The following is a 23,704-nucleotide window of genomic DNA, read 5'->3' on the forward strand; positions in this document are numbered from 1 at the left end:
ATAAAACTATAGCGTCTATAGCGTTTCCACCTACTGACTAATCTATCGGGAAACAAACACGACAAGAGTAAAGGAGGGTAAGATTTTAATACACTTTAGTGCAAGAAACTTAAAATGTCCTGTTATAAACTTTTTTTTTTTTTTTACATCTTAATCAAGATGGCGGAGTCCATCAAAAATACTGTATATTATATTTTATCCCATCAAGTCGGGGCGCCAGTTTCAAAGACTTCACAGTCAAAGACCAGGGTAATATACAGAAAATGGAAGCAGAGATATACTAACATGGTGTAACGCGGACAAATAGTGGCGGTGCCTCAAGTATAGACTTGAGCAGTGAACGTGGAGCCCTGACAATTACACAACACTTAAAATATACTTTTGCACACAGATTAATAGCATCAAACAAGAACTAATATAACACTGACACAATTGTTTGGTTCATTTTTCAGAGTACAAGGATGGCGTTACAAATACAAAAGATCCCTTGGAAATTAATATAAAATGGAAATAAAAACTAAACATTTGATTTATTCCAGGTGATAAATTATATATTGTAATACTCCATGAAAGATTAAAAATCTGCCATTTTTCTGGCTTCCTTCCTTCTTCTCCAGTGTGTTATCATGTGCTTGTGCCTTTAAAAAAAACTGTTAAGAGGAAGTTAATAGTGCATTTTTAAATTCCAGCAGCTTGTTCATAAACTGCAGCATTGTTACGAGAAATTTTAGCAACCAGAAAAAATATAATGCACTTTAAAGAGGGGAAAATGGTCTAGCCTAAACTATTCATGCAAACTGTTGTATTTGGGTCACCTAATTTTTGGTCTTCATGGGAAAATATAGAATATCTCTAGTTTCTGTGGAGGTGATAGAATTCACCCTGGTTTTCAGCAGTGCATGGCTGTTTACATGCGACACTCATGCCAGGTTTACGATCCTGAAGAGGAGAGGCACCACACATACGCACGTAAAACCAACAACACTGTAGACGATGTAACGGTACGGCAGCTCCACCTCCATGTGCTGCCTTGCTTGTCTCACGTCCTCCGCGGGCAGCCCCAACAGTCGACAGAGGAAAGGGATAGTGACCGCTTTCATGACCATCCTGGTGATCAGAATGACGCCCACCCCGATGGCGAAGCGGAGCAGGGAGCGAGCCACCAAGCCCACGCCGAGCTGCGGCAAGGCGAACGGCAGCGATGATAGCGGGGGGTCTGCCAGCAGTCCCAACTGGTAGTTGGCGTAGGTGGCCAGGGCGGTGCCGGCCCCGGTGCCCAGTGCTTGGGCCGTGTCTCCACGGGAGGTGCTCCAGGAGTCCAGGGAGAAGGCCACGAGTCCAAGGCTCACGTGGGACAAGATGATAACTAGTGGAGCGTATGCGCCGTCCATATAGAAGTCGTCAATCTTGTCCAAAACTTGGTGAAAGAAGGCCAGGATGAGGAGGCTGTACAGGAAGCCAGTGATCACCTCCTGCAATGGAACACGTATTCAGTTTAAAACCGTACGCATTTTATAGGATGTAAAAACTTCATATAAACAAAGTTAGGATCAAAGTTGTGCTCTTGGTGGCAACCAGCAGAGGGTGCAGTTAATTCAGGCCCGACTTGTTTTCTGCCAGAAGAGACTGCCATAAAACAAGTTTGTTGAAATAATTTACAAGGTTTTTAGATAAAAGATAACTCAAAATATAAATATGATAAAATGTACCGTATTTTTCAGACTATAAGTCACATTTTTTTTCATAGTTTGGCCGGGGGTGCGTCTTATACTCATTAGCGACTTATGTGTGAAATTATTAACACATTACCGTAAAATATCAAATAATATTATTTAGCTCATTCACGTAAGAGACTAGACGTATAAGATTTCATCGGATTTAGCGATTAGGAGTGACATATTGTTTGGTAAACGTATAGCATGTTCTATATGTTATAGTTATTTGAATGACTCTTACCATAATATGTTACGTTAACATACCAGGCACGTTCTCAGTTGGTTATTTATGCGTCATAGAACGTACACTTATTCAGCCTGTTGTTCACTATTCTTTATTTATTTTAAATTGCCTTTCAAATGTCTATTCTTGGTGTTAGGTTTTATCAAATAAATTTCCCCAAAAAATGCAACATATACTCCAGTGCGACTTATATATGTTTTTTTTTCTTCTTTATTATGCATTTTCAGCCGGTGCGACTTATATTCCGGAGCGATTTATACTCCAAAAAATACGGTATATGCTTACAATAAAAACTGAATTGAGGTTGCCCTGTGTGGTAAATGTAGCATATCAATAAGTCTCAATCCACTTTTACATGTTGACATATTGGATTCTGTCAAAAAGAAACAACTGGTCACAGTTCCCTATGTTAGTATGTGATATACAAACAGCAATATATGAGAATTTACAGGAACATACTGAATTAGGATTAATCTAGAACACAGGTGTCAAACTCAAGACCCGGGGGCCAAAACTGGCCCACCACATTAAATTATGTGGCCCGCGGAAAAAAACCCAACAACATTAAAACAATATTTTATGGTAAAAAAAAACCTGGCAGCTCTGTTGCCTGAATTTTACCGCTAAAAACAGGGTTATTGTTTTTCCATTCCATTTATTAAATTTTTTTATATGCCACTGTTTTTACTGTAAAATTCTGGTCACTGAACTGCCAGTTTTTAAAGTAAAATTTAAATTTTTTTTTTTGCAGCATATGTTAAAAAAATAAAATTAAAAAAAAAAAATATATATATATATATATATATATATATATATATATATATATATATATATATATATTTATTCATATGTTACTTGTTGTTATAAACGGCCCTCTGAGGGCAATCATAACTGCGATTTGGCCCTCAATGAAAATGAGTTTGACACTCCTGATCTAGAAGGAGGGGTGTCCACACAGCAGTTGAGACTGCCCTCAGAGGGCCGCTTGTAACCGTGAATAGTATATGAATATTATGTACAAGAATTCCCCTCATGTAATTAATACACAATTGCATTTTGTCTATGCATTTGATAATTTTTTTTACGTACACTAGAAGTGGGGGAAATAATCGATTTTTAAATGCATCGGATTTCGGACATGGACGATTATAAAATTGATTAGTAAACTTCAATAATCGATAATCGATTTAGTAAAGCAGGCAGTTCTAAAATTGGGCTGACTGCAGCGAGCCACCTCACTAAAAGATCCGACCAGCTCCTTTATTATAGGGCATTTATGTTCAAGTTTTGCACACATTTTCATTAATTTAATAAATGTGGGAATTAATTTAACTGTTTCTTATTACAAATGCACAATTTTTTAAAGTTGGAAGTGATAATCGCTTATTTAGTGAAACAAAAAAAGAAATGTAAAATTACATCAATATACAAACCCCAAAACCAGTGAATTTGGCACGTTGTGTAAATGGTAAATAAAAACAGAATACAATGATTTGCAAATCCTTTTCAACCTATATTGAATTGAATAGAGTGCAAAGACAAGATACTTAATGTTCAAACTGGAAAACGTTATTTTTTGCAAATATAAGCTCTTTTGTAGGTTAAAAAATTGGTCTCCTCGGTTCCCAAACGTTTACTGAGTGTTGTTAAAAGGAAAGGCCATGTAATACATTGGTAAAAATTGGCCTGTGCCAACTTTTTTGCAATGTGTTGCTGCCATTAAATTCTAAGTTAATGATTATTTGCAAAAAAAAAAGTACATTTCTCAGTTCGAACATTAAATATATTGTCTTTGCAGTATATTAATTTAATATAAGTTGAAAAGAATTTGCAAATCATTGTATTCTGTTTTTATTTACGAATTACACAACGTGCCAACTTCACTGGTTTTGGGTTTTGTACATAAAAGATGCATCAATAATCGATTTGTAATCGAGTTGTAGCTTCTGAATCGAATCATTAGGTTATTCTGTGAAAAAACTACTACCTTAAAAAGGACTTTTCATAATTAACACAATTGAATAAATTCCAATAGAAAACGCCTAAATAACGAAACAACAAATTGGTAAATTTCCGTGAGTAGTTTAGCTGACATTTTCTGCCTCTTTGCACTTGTAGATATATTACGGTTTTCCCCACAGTTGTTGCGGCCCGCCATGAATACATTTGGATTGTCACAGAAAGATTTGGCGCTACCTGTTAGCCCTTGCTCATGAACACATTATAATGAGTCTGTGATGACATGTCGTTACAACGCCGCACAGTAAGTTAAAGTTAAAATTAAAGTTAAGGTACCAATGATTGTTACACACACTAGGTGTGGTGAAATGTGTCCTCTGCATTTGACCCATCCCCTTGATCACCCCCTGGGAGGTGAGGGGAGCAGTGGGCAGCAGCAGTGCCGCGCCGGGAATAATTTTTGGTGATTTGGTAGATGGCATAACTCTACTTCTTATACACACTTTGTCGCTATATTTAGCAGGCATTCAGACCCCTGTAGACTAGTCTTTTTTTTTTTTTAAACGCCAAACAACAAATATAGCAACTTTTTCTGGTCTTATTGGGCACTTTTAGAAACTAACATGAGAGCACTCTTCTCAACGGTGCTGCTGTGGGCTACTAATTCCATTTAAAGGCGAACTGCGCTTTTTAAAAAAAAATGTTGCCTATCATTTACAATCCTTATGCAAGACAAGCACACGTTTTATATTTTTTTATGCATTCTAACTGGTAAATAAATGTGAGCAAAAGTCTGCTTACGATGGAGTCTATGGGAAAGCGCTTAAAAACCATCCAAACACCTTCATCAATGTTTTATATACACTCTATAAGTATAAACAATGTATTTAATATTTTGCTAATCTTAAGCATACTGTGGTGCATTAATTTCACAAACGGATAACGACATTCGCTTTTTTCTTCAACAACATCGCTGATTATTACTCACTGCAGACTTTATGAGAGCCAACAAACATAATTAAAAAAACACTTACTGTACAATGTCTGCTGTCACTGGGATGCTGACTGATAGGATGTTGATATATTCCCGTTTAGATGAAGAATCACTCATAATCCTCGCAAAGAAAAAAGGGGGCTCGCCATTTCTGGATAGGCAGCAAAATTGACCAACTAGTCGGATTATGTCCTCATCCTTCTACTATCAAGGTGAGAGGCATTATTTATGATCTATAATAAACATTCACAAGCTCCCAGGTGAGGACAGAGCTCACCAGCCGATGATGTCAATATAGCAGCACAAGGTAGTTAGCTCTCTGTGATCATGGCGCCACAATAAATAGTTTGTCAGCGTTAGCGCTTATAACAATATCACTAATACTTGGTTAATATTCTGGTCACAAAATGTAAATTAAGTATTGTTGGCATTTTTGGATGGTTCTTTAAACGGCTTTATGGGTGAAATAGAGGACCTCCAATTGATTACATTGTCAGCAGATATCTATTTATGAGTTAGAATGCATTAAAAAAATTACATTGTCTTCTTGTCTCTCATGGATAAGCACTTTTTTTTTTAAGTGCAGTTCTCCTTTAAAAGCACTCACAGGTGGCTTAGTTGTGCTTCTGATATCAAAAACACAAAAAGAAGCAGCAGAAAAAGTTCATGTGGATTTCAAAACATTTTTATTTTGTTTTTCATGTTTTTTCTCAATTGTGTGAAGAGATTTATCTCTGAGCCTCGGGTGCAGCTGCCTTTCTGTTCTAACTTCCCACTTTGTTTGAAACAAAAAGATAATTTCCTTTTGGGATTAGAAACAAAAACACATTTTCGTTTATGTAGAAGTGTGATATAGAAAGTTAGACAGTATGCATCTTCTGCTTTGTGTCCCCTGTAGGTGTCACTATTTCTCACATTTCACTGATTAACATGTTTGGATTTGATTTGTGTTTCCGAGCAACAACACAATCAAAGTTTTATCTGCAACCTAGTAGATTAGATTACATATTCAGTTATGAGTAGCAGTTGATCAGATTTTTTTTTCCTCCTCTACCTAGGTATTAAATGTGATGTACAGTATCCGTCGTCGCTAAAATGTTGTCCATCAGATAAGTAATAGTGATTGCTGCGCCCATTCTGGAGCAACTGGTTTAACTTTCCAGACACTCTGATGTTTAAAATATGTCAATAGCAAGCCTGTGTGCTGCTCTTTAGACTGACACTTGGCTGACACTTACCAGAACCGAATGCATCCCCATGTAGACTCTGCTGACACACACCAGGATGCTCCAGCAGAGGGCCACACCGAAACCAAAGAGGAAAGGGTACTAGGTGACAGAAGAACATCAAAAAGATTATCTGACCACACATAGGAGTCATTTGTCATGTTATCTTTATTTAGAACAGATGATAATCCTAAAGAGGATGACTATTAGACTATTTTGCTTTATGAATGAGGTTTTAAGATTCTCATCAGCCCAACTAGAATGTGCAGAGCTGGTTTTACAAAACAGGAAGTGGCAGCACTATTGTGTGTGTGTGTGTGTGTGTATGAACATTGTTAAAAGCTGCTGAACACTCAATGGAGAGGTTTGTCTTATCGGCAAGCTCAGAAGTGCATTATTATTGTCAGAAATAAAGGGAAAGATTACTGCAAAAACAACATTTCCGTATTTTGCCCCTGCCATTGTTGCACAGTCGAGATCCTTATTGAGCAAGTTGATGACTTGAACATGTGTGTCACACATCCAAAACCTGATGGACTTTAAAAGTGGGTCAAGTTGACTGACAAAAGTTAACTATCACAGTGTAACTGGAGAAATTGAATCGTAGCACATTAGATGTTGCAGTTTTCCTTTCTTATAAATGTGGCTTTTATATAAGACTTAAGACCCACCTTTTTGATTTGGCTTTAACCTTATATTAATTATTTTATTGAAGTCATTTGTATTTTACTTTTTAGCCTATTAGTTATGCAATATTTTATTTAGTTATATTTATTTATTTACTGTATATTCATTTTATTTGTATCTTTTTCTTTTCTTTTCTATTAATCTTCATATGTCTTACTTGTATTTTATTCTTTATCTTTACTAATGGTTCTTACTATTTTACAAGTTTTATCATTTTTATTTTCCAACGTTCCTCAGATGAGCCATCTGCCTCACGGGTTATCGGCCGTGCTTGTGGGGGCGCTTTTGTGTCAGCGTCTTGGTGGCCATGGTCTGATGACCTCCTGGTGCAGATGGCTTCTGTGATAGTGTTTACTCACATGTCTCCTCTGTACTCAGCCATGCAATCATTTGTCCATATAGTTGCATATGTGTGTATGTTGTGTGTGTTTGTGTTTGTTATCTGTGTCCGTGCGTACGTATGTGATAATGGGGGATATGAGTCACTGGGGTATTGTTTTTAACTTTGTAAAGCACTTTGCATTGCATTTCTTTTATGTATGAAAAGCGCTTCATAAATAAAGTTTGATTGATTGAGTGATTAAATACAGGTAGTGACTGACATATTAAAGTGCATGATATATAGGGATGATACTCGAAACCGATTTTCCCGGTTGTTCGATAAGAAAAGAACCGAGTCTTCGGACTCGAATCCCTTTATCGAGACCACTTTAGTAAAGAAAAAGAGTTGGTTCTTTATTCGAATCCCTGGGAACGAATCCCGTCCCGACCAGAAATGCCCCGTGGGACATCACAAGAAATGACGTCACGTAGCTCAGTCATTAGGCGCAGATAGGGAAAGCAGGAAAAACAATGGACCGGAAAAAGCGCTCCAAGGTGTAATAAAGTTCAAAACAAAAGGTATAATCCAATGAATAACTTTACTGAGAGATTTGAGCAGGGTACAAACACATGACGAACACTTTTACGACCAACCGGAAACATAGCAACCAGGCTAGCAACGCACCTCCTTTACGGCAGCTGTCGCAACGTTCTTAAAGCAACCGCAGCACGTACATATATACACAACATATGTGACATGATCTCCCTTTTTTAACTTTTGTTTTTCTTTCCTTGTAAACAAAACAAAATCACACTGTATATGTGTTGTCTGTCTAATTACAAATAATGCAGACGAGGCGTGTTGGCTGAGTTCTTGACGTTTACTTTCACAGCGTGCTCATAACCTCATTCTTAGCTGCCGGGTGGCGACATGCAACAACACTTTTCGGGGCTACCGCGCATGCTCGTTACTCCCGTTGCATGCTGGGTAGTGTAGTTGTTATATTCCCTAGCTCATAACATCACATCTTTCCCCCTATAAAGAAATAATGTTAACTCAATAAAGTGTATTTCTTTTTTTAGCTTTAACTTTTCATTTTTTAGCATTGTAACCACATTTGCAAACTACTTTTCTCTTCATAGAAATTTCTTTCAATAAAGAAATAAAGTGCAAAAAATGTCAAAGCATCATAACAAACAGTTATGTCAAATAGCAGAAGAAGTGCACTTTTTGGAGAACTGTATTATTTTCAGTTTTGTGCCAAAGGGACTGATTTTATTTAACACTATATTATTATTTATACACCTATAGTGATCACAGAGACAGGTTGCTTTTGTGTTACTGTATATATTTGTTTTTCTGAAAAATCCCACTTAATATACTTTGGGTAACAACAGTCAATATTTATTTATTTTATTTTTTTAGGGGGGGTAACAGTCAATATTTATTTATTTATTAGATTTTATTTTTATCTTATATAATAAAAGTGAGCTTTTGTTAAACCAAATAGTGTGTGTTTTTTTCCATATACAACAACCTATCTGGACTCGATAAGAGAATCGATAAGGAATCGGTTCGATAAGAGGATTTGATAATAGGCTCGAACTCGATAATTTCTTATCAAACATCATCCCTAATGATATATTAACTTGTCTCCCTAGTCTGTTACAGCCCATATGAACTTTGCCCTGTAAAAAGGGGGTCTGTAGTTTTAATACTAATGAGCTGCGTTTGGCCACGCCTGTCTCAGACAGAGTGTGAATCTCCAAGAAGCGCTATTAGTTTGTGCACTTTATTCACTTTTTATGTATACACTTTAACATTGTGCTTGTTTAGGTTCCATATATCACATTCAAACAGGGTCACCCCGTTCTGCGTGGATAAGTGCATATAATACGTTAATGATTGACAGGGCGTGTCATAGATATGGTTACCGAATCACCGGTCCTACCGGGCACCAATTCACGTAAAATCCAACGATGCCATCTTAAGGTACCTGTGTTGCGCGGGACGTCACACCCTGTTGACGATCAGTCTTGCAGCATTGAGAGCGGAGTCAGCTAAATTACCTCTTGGTAATGTTGACATTTTCAACAAAGAAACTGACTCAAAAACGCTCCCAAAGTAAGCAAAGTAAGGTAGCATTTTTCCAAAATTGCGCTAAAGCGATATTACATGGCAATTTCAACTCTAATTTCAAAACTGATGCGTAATATTTACACTACTTAAATTATTAACATGTTTTAGGGAGCAACAAACGCCTAAACAGCAAAGACTGAACCAACTAGACAACATACCATATAAACTATACACTACCACCATCTAACATCTTGGACTCAGAAATGTCACAATAAAGCACAATATAACTGGACAGCAGGTAATCAAATTAGCTCATTTTTAAATGTTGCAATAAAAAAATTTGATTTATTGACCCCGACGGGAGTGAGCGGTAGAAAATGGATGGATGGATGGATGTCAAAAACAATATTTATTAACACAGACAAAAGTACCAAAAATTGGTACCGTTTAGTACCGGTATCGACTCCCAGGTATCGGGAATTGGTACTGTATCAGTTCAAATGTGAATGGTATGAAATCTTACTGCAAATGTACTCCTGGCCCTTTGCTGATCAGTCACAGATATGAATATATTGGCATATTTCCCCAGATGATCGTATCAGATATGTGTCAAGAAGATATGCAAATTAATGGTAAATTTTCTGTTAAATTTCTTATTTTGCACACAAAAAATTAACTATTGAAAACTTTGTTTTCCCATTAGTTTTGGTACAGAAGATGCATCAAATTCAAGTTAGTCAACTTAAACCCCCAGTTTAGCCATGGCGGTCCTACATACAACAATGGAACATTAAAAAGCAGGACATGAAAAGTGTTAGCAAAACTAGCATAGCTATGCAAGCTAGATTACTAACACTACCAGCAACATCATGCTAGGTTAGGACATTTTCTGATCAAAATGAAAATGATCAAACTTACAGCTCTCACATCTGTTGCTGACTGACTGATAGCTGGTACAGTTTCAGACTTTATTTTAAGATGTGTAGCAGTCTCTTCTTTTTCCAGATCTAAACATGACCTTTTTTCCCTCTCTTATGTTGATCATTGGTGGTTTTTCCCTTTTTAATTATGACTAACTCACTTCCTAAATCATATCCGTACATCTCGGAAACATCCTGACATGTCAAAATACTGGCGCTAGATATTAAAGGGGGATTTATGAGGATTTAAAGGCTTTTTATGAATTGAGCTTGATTGACCTACTGAACTCTGGGAGGTTATGTCTATTTGTGTTGTTGGCAGGGGCGTTAAAGTGGGGTGGTAAGTGAGGATGCTGTACTAGGGCCCCAAGCACCGAGGGCTTCTGGACTTTTGTAAAGTTAAAGAAAAATCTGACACTTAAATATGTAAATTATAAAAAAAAGAATAAAACCTATTTACATAACATCTGTAGCCATGAAAGTTTAACAATTGAATCATATTACTGCAAGAATTTCTAAGACCAACTAAACCTATAAAACTGCTAAGCAGGCGTTTTGAAAACACTTCATTCAACACAGAAGTCATAACCTCATCAAAGCTCACCTTTAAGTATTCACACTCATAGCACCTGTATTTTGGAACAAAGATGAGGTGATAGAAAGGTAAAAATGACAATAAATCCATTTGTTGGAGAAAGTATGTACAAGTTTCACTTTTGCCCATAACTGTGGTGTGTTCAAAAGCCCTTTATTAAAGTTAGAAATGTTAATTAGTACAGTTAGGGTCTGATTTTTTTAAGATCTAAATACAACACCCTAAACAGCGTGTGCAATCTATAAAGCAGTGTGTACTATTAGTGGGCGTGTTGCGCTACTATCTATTTAAAAGTGTGCAACCGTCTTATTTAAATGATGATACAAGGCACCATTTACGGCACATTCATTTAATCATGCTCCTACCTATGGATGGGAATAAAAAAATGTCCAAATATTTAGGGACCTAACTGTATGTGGCAAGCTTTTTTGTGGTCAAAAGCTTGCTACATACAGTTAGGTCCATAAATATTTGGACATTTTTTGATTCCCATCCATAGGTAGGAGCATGATTAAATGAATGTGCAGTAAATTATGTATGTGGCAAGCTTTTGTGTGGTCAAAAGCTTGCCACATACAGTTAGGTCCATAAATATTTGGACATTGACACAATTGTCAGTATTCCAGCTCTGTACAACACCACAATGGATTTAAAATGAAACAATCAAGATGTGCTTTAAGTGCAGACTTTGAGCTTTAATTTGAGGGTATTTACATCCAAATCAGGTGAACGGTGTAAGAATTACAACACATTGTATATGTGCCTTCCACCTTTTAAGAGACCAAAAGTAATTGGACAATTGGCTACTCAGCTGTTCCATGGCTAGGTGTGTGCTATTCCCTCGTTATTTCATTTACAAGGAGCAGATAAAAGGCTTACAGTTCATTTCAAGTGTGGTTTATTTATTTGGAATCTGGGGAGGTCATCTCTCAATATGAAGTCCAAAGAGCTGTCACTATCAGTGAAGCAAGCCACCATTAGGCTGAAAAATCTAAACAAACCCATTAGAGAGATAGCAAAAACATTAGGTGTGGTACATTCTTAAAAAGAGATAACGCACTGGTGAGCTCAGCAATACCAAAAGACCTGGAAGACCATGGCAAACAAGTGTGGTGGATGACAGACAAATCCTTTCCCTTGTCAAGAAAAAGCCCTTCACAACAGTTGGCCAGATGAAGAAAACTCTCCAGGAGGTAGGTGTATCTGTGTCCAAGTCAACAATTAAGAGAAGACTCCACCAGAGGAAATACAGAGTTTTCATCACAAGGTGTAAACCATTGGTGAGCCTCAAAACCAGGAAGGACAGATTAGAGTTTGCCAAGAAACATCTAAAAGAGCCTCTACAGTTCTGGAACAACATCTTATGGACAGATGAGACAAAGATCAACGTGACCCAAAATGATGGAAAGAGCAGAGTATGGACAAGGGAAGTAACTGCTCAAGATCCAAAGCAAACCACCTCATCAGTAAAGCATAGTGGTGGTAGTGGCATGCATAACTGCCAGTGGAACTGGATCTCTTATATTTATTGATGATGTGACAGCTGACAAAAGCAGCAGAATGAATTCTGAAGTGTTTCGGGCAATATTATTATATGCTCATATTCAGGCAAATGCTTCAAAACTCATTGGACGAAGCCTACTGCGAAAGCAACCAAATAGTTTTTTAAGGCAAAGAAGTGGAATGTTCTGCAATGGCCAAGTCAATCACCTTACCGGAATCCGTTTGAGCATGCATTTCACTTGCTAAAGAAAAAACTGAAGGGAAAATGCCCAAAGAACAAGCAGGAACTGAGTCACTCAGTCAATATATTATACAGGTGGAACTCATAAAATTAGAATACTGTGTAAAAGTCCATTCATGTCAGCAATTCAACTTCAATGGTAAAACTAATATGTGATATAAAGTCATTACATGCAAAGTGACATATGTAAAGCCTTTGTCATTTTGATGATCATGATTTATGGTTTTTGAAAACCCCACATTTTCTGAGATTTTCAATGCAAGGTTTTCATAAACTGTAAGCCATAATCATCAACATTATATCAAAAGAGGGCTTGAAATATCTTATGTTGCATGTTATGAGCCTACGGCATTGTTTCAACTTGTATATCTAAACAAACCTTTGCACAGTATATTGCACGGTATATTTTCTAGCAGTGACGTGCGGTGAGGTTCATGGCTGGTGAGGCACTGACTTCATCACAGTCAGATTTACAAACATATGAACCCTAAAGAGTATCTTATTCACCATTTGATTGGCAGCAGTTAACGGGTTATGTTTAAAAGCTCATACCAGAATTCTTCCCTGCTTGGCACTCAGCATCAAGGGTTGGAATTGGGGGTTAAATCACCAAAAATTATTCCCGGGCGCGGCGCCGCTGCTGCCCACTGCTCCCCTCACCTCCCAGGGGGTGATCAAGGGGATGGGTCAAATGCAGAGGACAAATTTCATTACACCTAGTGTGTGTGTGACAATCATTGGTACTTTAACTTAACTTTAACTTTACACATACAATCTGTAGCACACAAAAAAGCACATTTAATTAAAAAAACGTTATTATGGTCTTACCTTTACTTATAAATAAAGTCCATTCGCCGCTGTTGTGCTGGATTAATGAACCCCCTGTGTTATATCAACTAAAGCCCTCACTTAAAACTTTCCACGTGCAAGATTGAATCTATTTAAAAAAGTGTAACCGAGGGTTTATAAATGTCGCCTATACTGTATGAAACTACAAAATAACAAACACGGAGGCTCCAGTTTACACGAGGACCACTTTATTTACCTTCTTTCAAAAACCTCCGCTCCACTACAACATGTCATCACTTCCGCTCTTGGCGCCTTCAAAATAAGAGCTCAAGGCATATACTGTATAACAGCGCATAACAGGAACTTAACATCACAAATAGGAAAGCCCATAAAAATAGGTTACAAAAGTTATTTAATAAGAAGCCAAAAAGTGCAAAAACAATAATGTTCATGTTGGAGGAGTTGAGAATTAGATACACCTGCAGTCTGCAGGTGTACCTAATGTTGTGGCCCTGCAGTCATTCACAACTCCTCCAACACGAACATTATTGTTTTTGCACTTTTTGGCTTCTTATGAAATAACTTTTTTAAATCTTGCACGTGGAAAGTTTAAGTGTGGGCTTTAGTTGATATAACAATTCTACGGCGGGGGTGCAGGAGGCGGGGCTACTGGAGCCTCAGCCAGTGCGTCTTTTGCAGCCGTTTTATGATCGCTCAGCACAAGAAATACGTTACACACATACAGTTGTTGACAAAATACACTGTACATTATATACCTCAGCTAACTAAACTATGGAAATGTATAATATAATTCATATAGCAATACAGTCTCACTGCACAGCAGGCCAGCAGTTAGCCGAGTCTGTCCATGTTGAGGCACTGAGTGACGTGCCTCAACTGGCTGCTGTTCACCGCACCGTTTCTTCTCAGAATTTGAACGGCAAATGCGAAAATTCAGCGATTTTGAATAAAAATAATCTAAAACTGGTGAAGTTAAATGGAAAATAACTTTATAGTATAATCACTGCATACATATAACAATTTAATTATTTTTTTTTCTTTTTACATTTTTTTTTTGTTTCCATGATGGCAGGTGAGGCCCCGCCTCACCTGCCTCTAGTGACTGCACGTCACTGTTTTCTAGGCAGATGACAAAAATTCTTAAAAGTTTTAAAAATGTAACAAAATGTTACTTTCTTGTGTAATTTCCATGTTTTATATTGTTAAATTCTACAGATTATTATTATTTTTATTTTTTTTCAGTATTGAAGTGTTTCTATGCTATGTGCCTCCTAAGACTCTACTGTTGGCTTTGTAAGGGCATGTTAGCTTTAAACTAAACAAAATTGATGCTAATCCAACTTGTTGTTATCTTTTTTTCCCAAATAAGAATCGATAAGAGAACCGATAAAGAACCGAATCGCTTAGCAGACTCAAAAGTGGAATCGGAACATTAAAAATCTTATCAATTCCCATCCTTACTCATACCTGTGGCGATTTGTTATGTTTTCAAATAAGCAGAAGACATGTACCACTTTTTATGAACATTTTAGAATCAGTCATGCAGTGCATCTACATTGACACTAATTTTTATTTTTTACTGCTAAAAGTGCATGAGAGAGAAGCTGCACTTACTGTGCTGAAGACACAAAAAGTGCATACTTTAAGAAGTTTTAATCACATAGGATATATGTTAATAATATATTTCCTATGTGAAAAAAAAAACTTTATTTAAAAAAAATTAAATGACACCAAAACGCATCAATTGAATGTTTTAATCAGCCCATAAATCATCTGGCAGCTATGAAATTAAAAAAAAGGATGTTTACAAGCCTAAGCTTTTTACATGTGTTTTAAAAAGCTGGTTTCAACCAAATCCATGCAATAATATATATATTTTTTAGTGCAGACCTGTGCAAATTAAGGCCCGGGGGGCCGCTTGCGGCTCGTTGAGCTTTTCAATCTGGCCCGCTGGACATTCTCAAAATATTTTTTTAGATCTTTAAGATCAAAACTGTAGCTGCCATTGTGATGTGCAGTGATGTTTTCAAATGACTACAAGTATTGAACTATACAAAGTATTTCAATGGTTGGAATCTGCGCTTTTGCATGATATACTAGTTACAATGGTAATCTAAATCACAGCCGCTCAGGAGGCACCAAGCAGTGTGGGTGGGGAGCGTTTCCACAGTGTCAGCCTGAAATACGGGTGTCAGAGACAGCCGCAGAAGGAGATTTTTACAGCAAAGCTCTAAAACGTAGTAATATATCAGATTGTAGGTTTTTTTTGTTTTTTTTTACCCTTCGCGTTCATATTTCATTGTGTTTGTTGCATTTTTGTTGCGTTTTGCTTAATTGTAAAATACGTCGATCGAGAGGGGGTGTGACGTTCATATGTTGTCAATATTCAGTGTTTTATTGGTCATAGTTAACATCGTAAATCCCCAATTCTTTATTTTCATGTACATTCTGGATGTCTCATTCAGTAAAAAAGATCTAAAATTCCATTCCGTTTTTTAAGGCGGTCTGTCATAACGTTTTAGCTTTCCATGAGACCTTATTGTGAGATTTTGTATTAGTGTTTCTAAAAATCAGATATACCCCCCAGACACATTTTTTTTTCTCTAAATGTGGCACCGAGAGTCAAAATAATTGCCCAGGCCTGTTTTAGTGCATGTACAGTGCCTCAGACTGGAAGTCTCTGCAGAGAGTGGTGAGGACAGCGGAAAAGATCATCAAGACTCCTCTTCCTCCTATCCAGGAAACCGCAAAAAGCCGCTGCCTGACCACGGCTCAGAAAATCTGTAGACTCCTGCCACTCTCACCAAGGACTGTTCTCACTGCTGGACTCTGGAAAGAGGTTCCGCAGCCTTCGTAACAGAACCTCCAGGTTCTGTAACAGCTTCTTTCCTCAGGCCATAAGACTCTTGAACGCATCATAATAATCCTCTCAATTCCCCCCAAAAACGGATTAACTCACTGGAATATAAAGACAATACATCCATAAACGTGGATGCATATGCAAAAGTGCAATATATTTATCAGTACAGTAATCTATTTATTTATATCTGCGCCTTATTGCTCTTTTATCCTGCACTACAACGAGCTATCCATCCATCCATCAAATTTCTACCGCTTATTCCCTTCGGGGTTATGGGGGGCGCTGGAGCCTATCTCAGCTATAATCGGGCGGAAGGCGGGGTACACCCTGGACAAGTCGCCACCTCATTGCAGGGCCAACACAGATAGACAGACATCATTCACACTCACATTCACACACTAGGGCCAATTTACTGTTGCCAAACAACCTATCCCCAGGTAAATAAATGATAAATGGGTTGTACTTGTATAGCGCTTTTCTACCTTCAAGGTACTCAAAGCGCTTTGACACTACTTCCACATTTACCCATTCACACACACATTCACACACTGATGGAGGGAGCTGCCATGCAAGGCGCTAACCAGCACCCATCAGGAGCAAGGGTGAAGTGTCTTGCTCAGGACACAACGGACATGACGAGGTTTGTACTAGGTGGGGATTGAACCAGGGACCCTCGGGTCGCGCACGGCCACTCTTCCACTGCGCCACGCCGTCCCTGTGCGTGTCTTTGGAGGTGGGAGGAAGCCAGCTAATGCAACGAAATTTCGTTCTTATCTGTACTGTACAGTTCAAATTTGAATGACAATAAAAGGAAGCCTAAGTCTACACATACCAAGTGTGTGTGTATGGGGCTGCGACGTTGGGTTTAGGGTGGGATGGGGGGCTCAGAATCTGGCACTACATTCCATGGTTGTATTATATTGTATGTACTTCGGTAAGAATTTAAAAACACGAGCAGTGCCAATCAAAGTGGACATTAATATTGTCATCTTTGAGTGTAATATGGTGGTCATTATTTGCACTATTCAACCCTTCTGTAAATCTCTAGAACTCATTCAATGACCCGTCTATGCTGATTAAGTGTATTAATTAACTCATAGTATGTTCTACATATGGTGAATGTTCATATTCACTAGTGCTGGGCGATATATCGATATACTCGATATATTGCGGGTTTGTCTCTGTGCGATATAGAAAATGACTATATCGTGATATTCGAGTATACGTTCTCACGCAGTTGCTTTTAGCTGCAGGCATTACACTACAGGCTCTTCTCACTCTTTCTAGTCTCTCCTTCTCACAGAGACATAAACAAGCGGACCTTCTTACATACGTCACATACGTATATGCCCTCGGTGAGCAGAGGTGTAGCAGCATGGCTAAAGTTAGCTGTGGTGCGAGTGGTAATACGAGAGAAAGAAGGTGCGAATCTGGTAACAAATGAAGGAAGAATTAATTCCTAAGAAAAACAGCACGGGGTTCATCATCTGGCAGTGATTTGGCTTCAAGTGGGATAATGTCGAACAGACAACCATAATTTGTCAAGTGTAGGGCGAAAGCGTTGCTACAAAAAGTAGCATTACTGCTAATATGTGGCATCATTTGAAAAGTCCCATGCTAGAGAATGAAGAGTGCTTACTCCGCACGTCAACATCTCCGTTCGGTGCCACACCAACAAAATGCAGAGGTAACCATTTCCACATCAACACCGTATGAAAAAAATAGTTCACGACATAAGGAGATAACGTCCGCCGGAACCTACCACATAGCGAAGGACGTACACAATTTGATTTCCTATTATGCAGCTCATTTTTATTTGACAGTTATTGAAATATCTTGTGTGACATCATGCACAAAAGTGCACTTTGTTTTAAACTATTGTAGTGGCGTTCTGTACAAAAAGTGCACTTTAATTTAGTGTTGTTTTGATTTGTCATCTTGAGGACATCATGCACAAAAGTGCACTCATAGCTTGTTTTAAAATGTCTCTGACAATCTTGCACGTTCTGTTTTGAAATGACATGAATGTTTGTGCCACTGCTTGATAACAGTTTAATAAATACAGTGTTAATCAATTGACTTAGTTGTGATTTCCCTCTCTGCATGAACGTTTAAAATTAGCATATATTAATGCAGTATGAACAAGAATGTTTTAATGTAGACACATAGATTCATCATACTGTTGTGATTATATGTATCAAGTGTTCATTCAAGGCTAAGGCAAAATATCGAGATATATCGTGTATCGCGATACGGCCTAAAAATAGAGATTTAAAAAAAAAAGGCCATATCGCCCAGTCCTAATATTCACCTTGGAGAAAGCAAACTTTCAAGTTTTAGTAAATAGTGGTATTTCAGTTTGAGCACATGATAACATTCCCCTAGAGGGGGAGTTACCCACATATGCGGTCCTCTCCAAGGTTTCTCCTAGTCATTCACATCGACGTCCCACTGGGGTGAGTTTTTCCTTGCCCTTATGTGGGCTCTGTACCGAGGATGTTGTTGTGGCTTGTGCAGCCCTTTGAGACACTTGTGATTTAGGGCTATATAAATAAACATTGATTGATTGATTGATTAGATAAGGCCCCTTAGTTTGATATTCACAGGTGAATTGGATCACTTCTCTTAGGAAGGAGGCCCTATTTGGGACTTCGGAATGCAAAAAGTGCAAAAGCCCTATCCTTGAGAGGAGACTACCTGTCTAGTTCAAACGCCAACCTTTAAGTTATGACGTAAAGCACTTCTTTTCCAGACACTTAAACACAAACATCTCCTTTTATGGTCAGGTGGTGCTGTTTAGACTTAGCGCACACCCAGACAGACAAAGAAGGAATATATAAACTGATGGTCCATATTTGACCTGACCTCCTAACATGACCTGCAGTCCTGTGTAAATGACACTCGCTTGTAATAAAGCAACTTTTGGTTCAGTGAAGTGAAGTGGATTATATTTATATAGCGCTTTTCTCTAGTGACTCAAAGCGCTTTACATTGTGTAACCCAATATCTAAGTTACATTTTTAAACCAGTGTGGGTGGCACTGGGAGCAGGTGGGTAAAGTGTATTTCCCGAGGACACAATGGCAGTGACTACCGTATTTTCCGCACTATAAGGCGCACCTAAAAACCACAAATTTTCTCAAAAGCTGACAGTGCGCCTTATAACCCGGTGCGCTTTATATATGGATAAATATTAAGATTCATTTTCATAAAGTTTAGGTCTCGCAACTACGGTAAACAGCCGCCATCTTTTTTCCCCGTAGAAGAAGCGCGCGGTGCATGCTGGGATATGTGACGTTTCATTTCCATTTGTGTGTTTATGTAAAGACCCCAAAATGGCTCCTATTAAGTGTGTTGTCTGTCTAATTATAAATAATGCAGACGAGGCGTGTTAACTGAGTTCTCAACGTTTACTCACAGCGTGCTAACTGCCAGCATACAACGCTTCTCAGGGCTACCGCGCATGCTCGTAACTATCGTTGCATGCTGGGTAGTGTAGTTGTTATATTTGCTAGCTCATAACAGCACATTGAGAGACACGCTTACGCGCTTAATTCAATACTCGCCGTCATTCCGGGTGGATTGACAAAAGACCTCCAGCCGCTAGATATTGGTGTCAACAGGGCATTCGAAGCTAGACTGCTAACTGCGTGGGAACAATGGATGACGAAGAAGCGCGCGGTGCATGCTGGGATATGTGACGTTTCATTTCCATTTGTGTGTTTATGTAAAGACCCCAAAATGGCTCCTATTAAGTGTGTTGTCTGTCTAATTATAAATAATGCAGACGAGGCGTGTTAACTGAGTTCTCAACGTTTACTCACAGCGTGCTAACTGCCAGCATACAACGCTTCTCAGGGCTACCGCGCATGCTCGTAACTATCGTTGCATGCTGGGTAGTGTAGTTGTTATATTTGCTAGCTCATAACAGCACATTGAGAGACACGCTTACGCGCTTAATTCAATACTCGCCGTCATTCCGGGTGGATTGACAAAAGACCTCCAGCCGCTAGATATTGGTGTCAACAGGGCATTCGAAGCTAGACTGCTAACTGCGTGGGAACAATGGATGACAGAAGGCGAACACACCTTCACTAAGACGAGGAGGCAGCGCCAGACGACGCCAACATCTGCCAGTGGATCGTAAATTTGCCCAACTTTTCACTTCGGACACCGAAGACGAAGGATTTACGAATGAAGAATAACTTCAGAAAGTGAGCGCTATGTTTATTTTGTGTGTTGTGACATTAACGTTCGAGCAACATTATGTTGCTATTGCTCTGCACTATTTTGAATTTTACTATGTTTGTGATTGCACATTTGCGTACATTTTGGGAGTGAACAGAGTTGTTAGAACGCTGGTTTTTAATATATTATTAAAGTTTGACTGACCTATCTGACTGTTTTTTTGACATTCCCTTTAGCGCAGCGTAGGCGCGGCTTATAGTCCGGGGCGGCTTATTGGTGGACAAAGTTATGAAATATGCCATTCATTGAAGGTGCGGCTAATAATCCGGTGCGCCTTATAGTGCGGAAAATACGGTAGGTTGGCAGAAGCGGGGATTGAACCTGGAACCCTCAAGTTGCTGGCACGGCCACTCTACCAACAGAGCTATAGCGCCCCAGCAAAGTGTCTCCGACATCTCTTTTGACCCAACTACACAGCCGCGTCGTCCCTCGGCCCGGGAGGGGACGGCAAGACCAGAAATACACTTCACTGACATTTAGAAGATGATGGTTAATGTGTTATTTGAGTACCTGCCAGCGTCCATAGGTGAGCATGAAGAGACAGAAGGGTATGGCAGTCCCAGTCATGGCGTGCGTGGACGGCATGCTGTACTCAGAGTTGTAGAACACCTCCACCTTCACCACAGGAGGGGAGGCCGGCCGGGACCAGCGGACCATGTCCTTGGTGGACTGTCCCACGAACAGATTCCAGGCCCACACCACGATGAGCCTGCGGCTGACCAGGGCGTCGACGTTCCAGAAGAGGAAGGGGAAGAAGACGATGAAGAACATCTCGTTGCCCAGCTCGGTGCCGAACGTGAACAGATAGAAGAGGAACTTGTTGTGGATCAGAAACTCCTGGCCCACGTCTCCGGTGAGAGAGTTCCTGCGGAGGGGCTTAGCCCGAGCGGTCTCGTCGGGCCTGGAGTCACCTTTCACCCCGTTGGCGTGCACGCTCGCCCCGTTGCTGACGTCGTCCCGCGGGATCCTCTGCCTCAACCCGGGGCAGCCCCGCGTGGACGCGCCGCCGTCGTTGGGGTTTTCCGGAAACGTCCCCCGGACGCCACACAAGTGCTGGAACTTGGCCACCAGACGCGGGTCCTGGAGACAATGACACGTCTCCACAAACGTCTTGATGGCGTCCGTCGCCATCGTGTCAAAATAATACTTTACGTGGGGTTACTCCGCCGCGCTCATGATCTCCCCGTTAGTCAAAATAATAATAATTACGGGGCGTTTTTTTACAGACTATCTCGACGAACTCACAAACAGCGACCTTGCAGACCGAAAGATTTGGAGGAGCAGCATACAAAGTCCGTTTGAGCGAAGTATTACATCACGAAGTGCGGTCAGGTTCACGAAGGCCGCCGCTAACTGCGTCAAGTCACCGCTCGCAGGCCGTTATGTTCCCAGCTTTGAGGCCACTCTTCTTCGATGGCCCAAACAGGTTCTTCCCTGCGCGCTCCAATGTTTGTGTTGAGTGCTGAGCGCTCTCTGCCGGACAAGCTAAGCATTGCAGGTAATAGGAGTGGAAGTGATCGAGGTAGAATGTTTAACCAAACCGATTAAGACAAGCAAAAAAAAGCAGTGGTATTGGAGCATTTTAGATATTAAAATATGTTATAAATGTATCAAATCAAATCAAATTACGACTAGCATAACAATTCGCGTGTCGTAGCTAGTTTTGTATGGAAGACCGTTAACGTGACTGAAAAGAAAACATACCAAATGGCAAGTCATAATTATAAGCACACTTAAACTGTCAAATCTATTTACCTTTTTTGTTTCTTATTAATGTTACTCCACACGAAACGTGTATTTCTCCCCATAAAGCGATACACACAAAAAAATCGGTATTGTAAGAGTTTAAAATAAAATGTTTTCCTAAAAATGCTTTTATTTTTGCACGTGTACCTAATGAAGTGGCCAGTGAGTGGCATGTAGTTTTTAATAACACAATCACAACAAAGGCTGGAAAGTGGTCTCACAATAGTTGACTTTTTTACCAACGATAAGCATGAATGCAACATTCTCTTATTTTGAAAAAGCCCGATCAGGAAACAGGTGCTACTTTATGGAGGGCCAAATGCAGATTTTAAACTAAATTAATAAACACATCTTTAAATAATTATTTAGATGTGTCTTTAATTAATTATAATTGGAAAACATTCATAATTGTGTTATTAAATGTGTCATTAATTTAATGTAAAATGTATGTTAGTTATTTTAATATTTAATTACTCATTTCATTTTTTCATGATTTAACACATTTTTAATTATTTTATTAATTATTTCACGATTTCAGTGATATTAATTTCATTATTAATTAATTAATGACAGATTTTAGTTACTATTCAGATATTTATTTATTTATTTTTGTCTCATTTGGCCTTCCATACTACTTTACTCTATAGCTCTGTGCTTTTCACTTATTTTCTTTTACGCCCCTGCCACCAGAAATAATAAATAAATGGTATCCTTTGTCTGTAAAATTGTTATAAGTACACCTCTGCATAACATTTTATGCATATTATAATTAAAGAAAACAAAAAAAGAAAGAAGAAAGAAATATAGAGAAACTTAAAACAAAGAATAATTTAATTAACATTGTTTTTTAGTCTGTAACAGAAAATCTTTAGTGCATCCATTTGCCTCAAATAAAAAATGTTTTTTGACTGACTTGAACCATTTGAAATTGAAAAATAAGATTAGCTCAATAAAATATAATACATTCATAATAATAAGCAATAATAACCCAGGAGCACAATATAAAAACAACTTACCGCGGTAACCTACAAAACAAAATTGAATAAAACAATTTGTGCTGACTTTTTTTTTTAATCAAAACGAATAAGTCAGAGTTAATGGCTACAATCAGCACAGTTTGTAGTGCACATCTTTTTGAAGTGGGGGTTGAAGCATGATACTGATAAAGCATCGCACTGTGCCCCCCAGGGCTCCCACCCCACTACGGTATTTGAGAACAATTGATTGTAGCTGAGATAGGCTCCAGCGCCCCCCGCGACCCCAATGGGAATAAGCGGTAGAAAATGGATGGATGGATGGATGCTTTGGTTGCAATATCAGCAGTAGTATGGGTCCGCTAGTACTCTCTGCTGGACAGACGAGGTATTGCAGGTAAGCAAGTTTCGGCAGTACTGTACTGTAGTGGACGTGACATAATAATAATTGACTTACACTCTTATTAGGACATGTTAACACAAGGTACATGTTTTACACACAAATATTTACATTCCATTTACTATCAGCAGAACATCCAGCATTGTATTGTATTTTTCCCCATGTATGCTGTTAATGTGAAT

General features: G+C 38.8%; 1 protein-coding gene across 1 annotated transcript; it reads right to left on the bottom strand.

Moving 5' to 3' along the window:
- Window positions 1-68: 68 nt before the first annotated feature.
- On the bottom strand, window positions 69-21,824 carry sgpp1a (sphingosine-1-phosphate phosphatase 1a). Its single transcript, XM_061929445.1, has 3 exons — window positions 20,913-21,824; window positions 6,151-6,240; window positions 69-1,472 (listed from the first exon to the last, which is right to left on the bottom strand). Exons 1-3 carry the CDS (start codon window positions 21,531-21,533, stop codon window positions 921-923), a joined length of 1,263 nt encoding a protein of 420 aa, XP_061785429.1. The 5' UTR covers window positions 21,534-21,824; the 3' UTR covers window positions 69-920.
- Between the last annotated feature and the right edge of the window lie 1,880 nt (window positions 21,825-23,704).

This window comes from Nerophis lumbriciformis, linkage group LG34 (genome assembly GCF_033978685.3).
Source record: "Nerophis lumbriciformis linkage group LG34, RoL_Nlum_v2.1, whole genome shotgun sequence".
In the NCBI taxonomy this organism is placed as follows: Eukaryota; Metazoa; Chordata; class Actinopteri; order Syngnathiformes; family Syngnathidae; genus Nerophis; species Nerophis lumbriciformis.

Excerpts from the sequence above, each read along its gene's own strand:
- sgpp1a (XM_061929445.1), bottom strand. The coding sequence starts at position 21,533 with ATGGCGACGGACGCCATCAAGACGTTTGTGGAGACGTGTCATTGTCTC. Across the intron at positions 6,241-20,912 it reads TCACCTATGGACGCTGGCAG|TACCCTTTCCTCTTTGGTTT; the intron begins GTACTCAAATAA and ends TCTGTCACCTAG. Across the intron at positions 1,473-6,150 it reads TGGGGATGCATTCGGTTCTG|GAGGTGATCACTGGCTTCCT; the intron begins GTAAGTGTCAGC and ends GTTCCATTGCAG.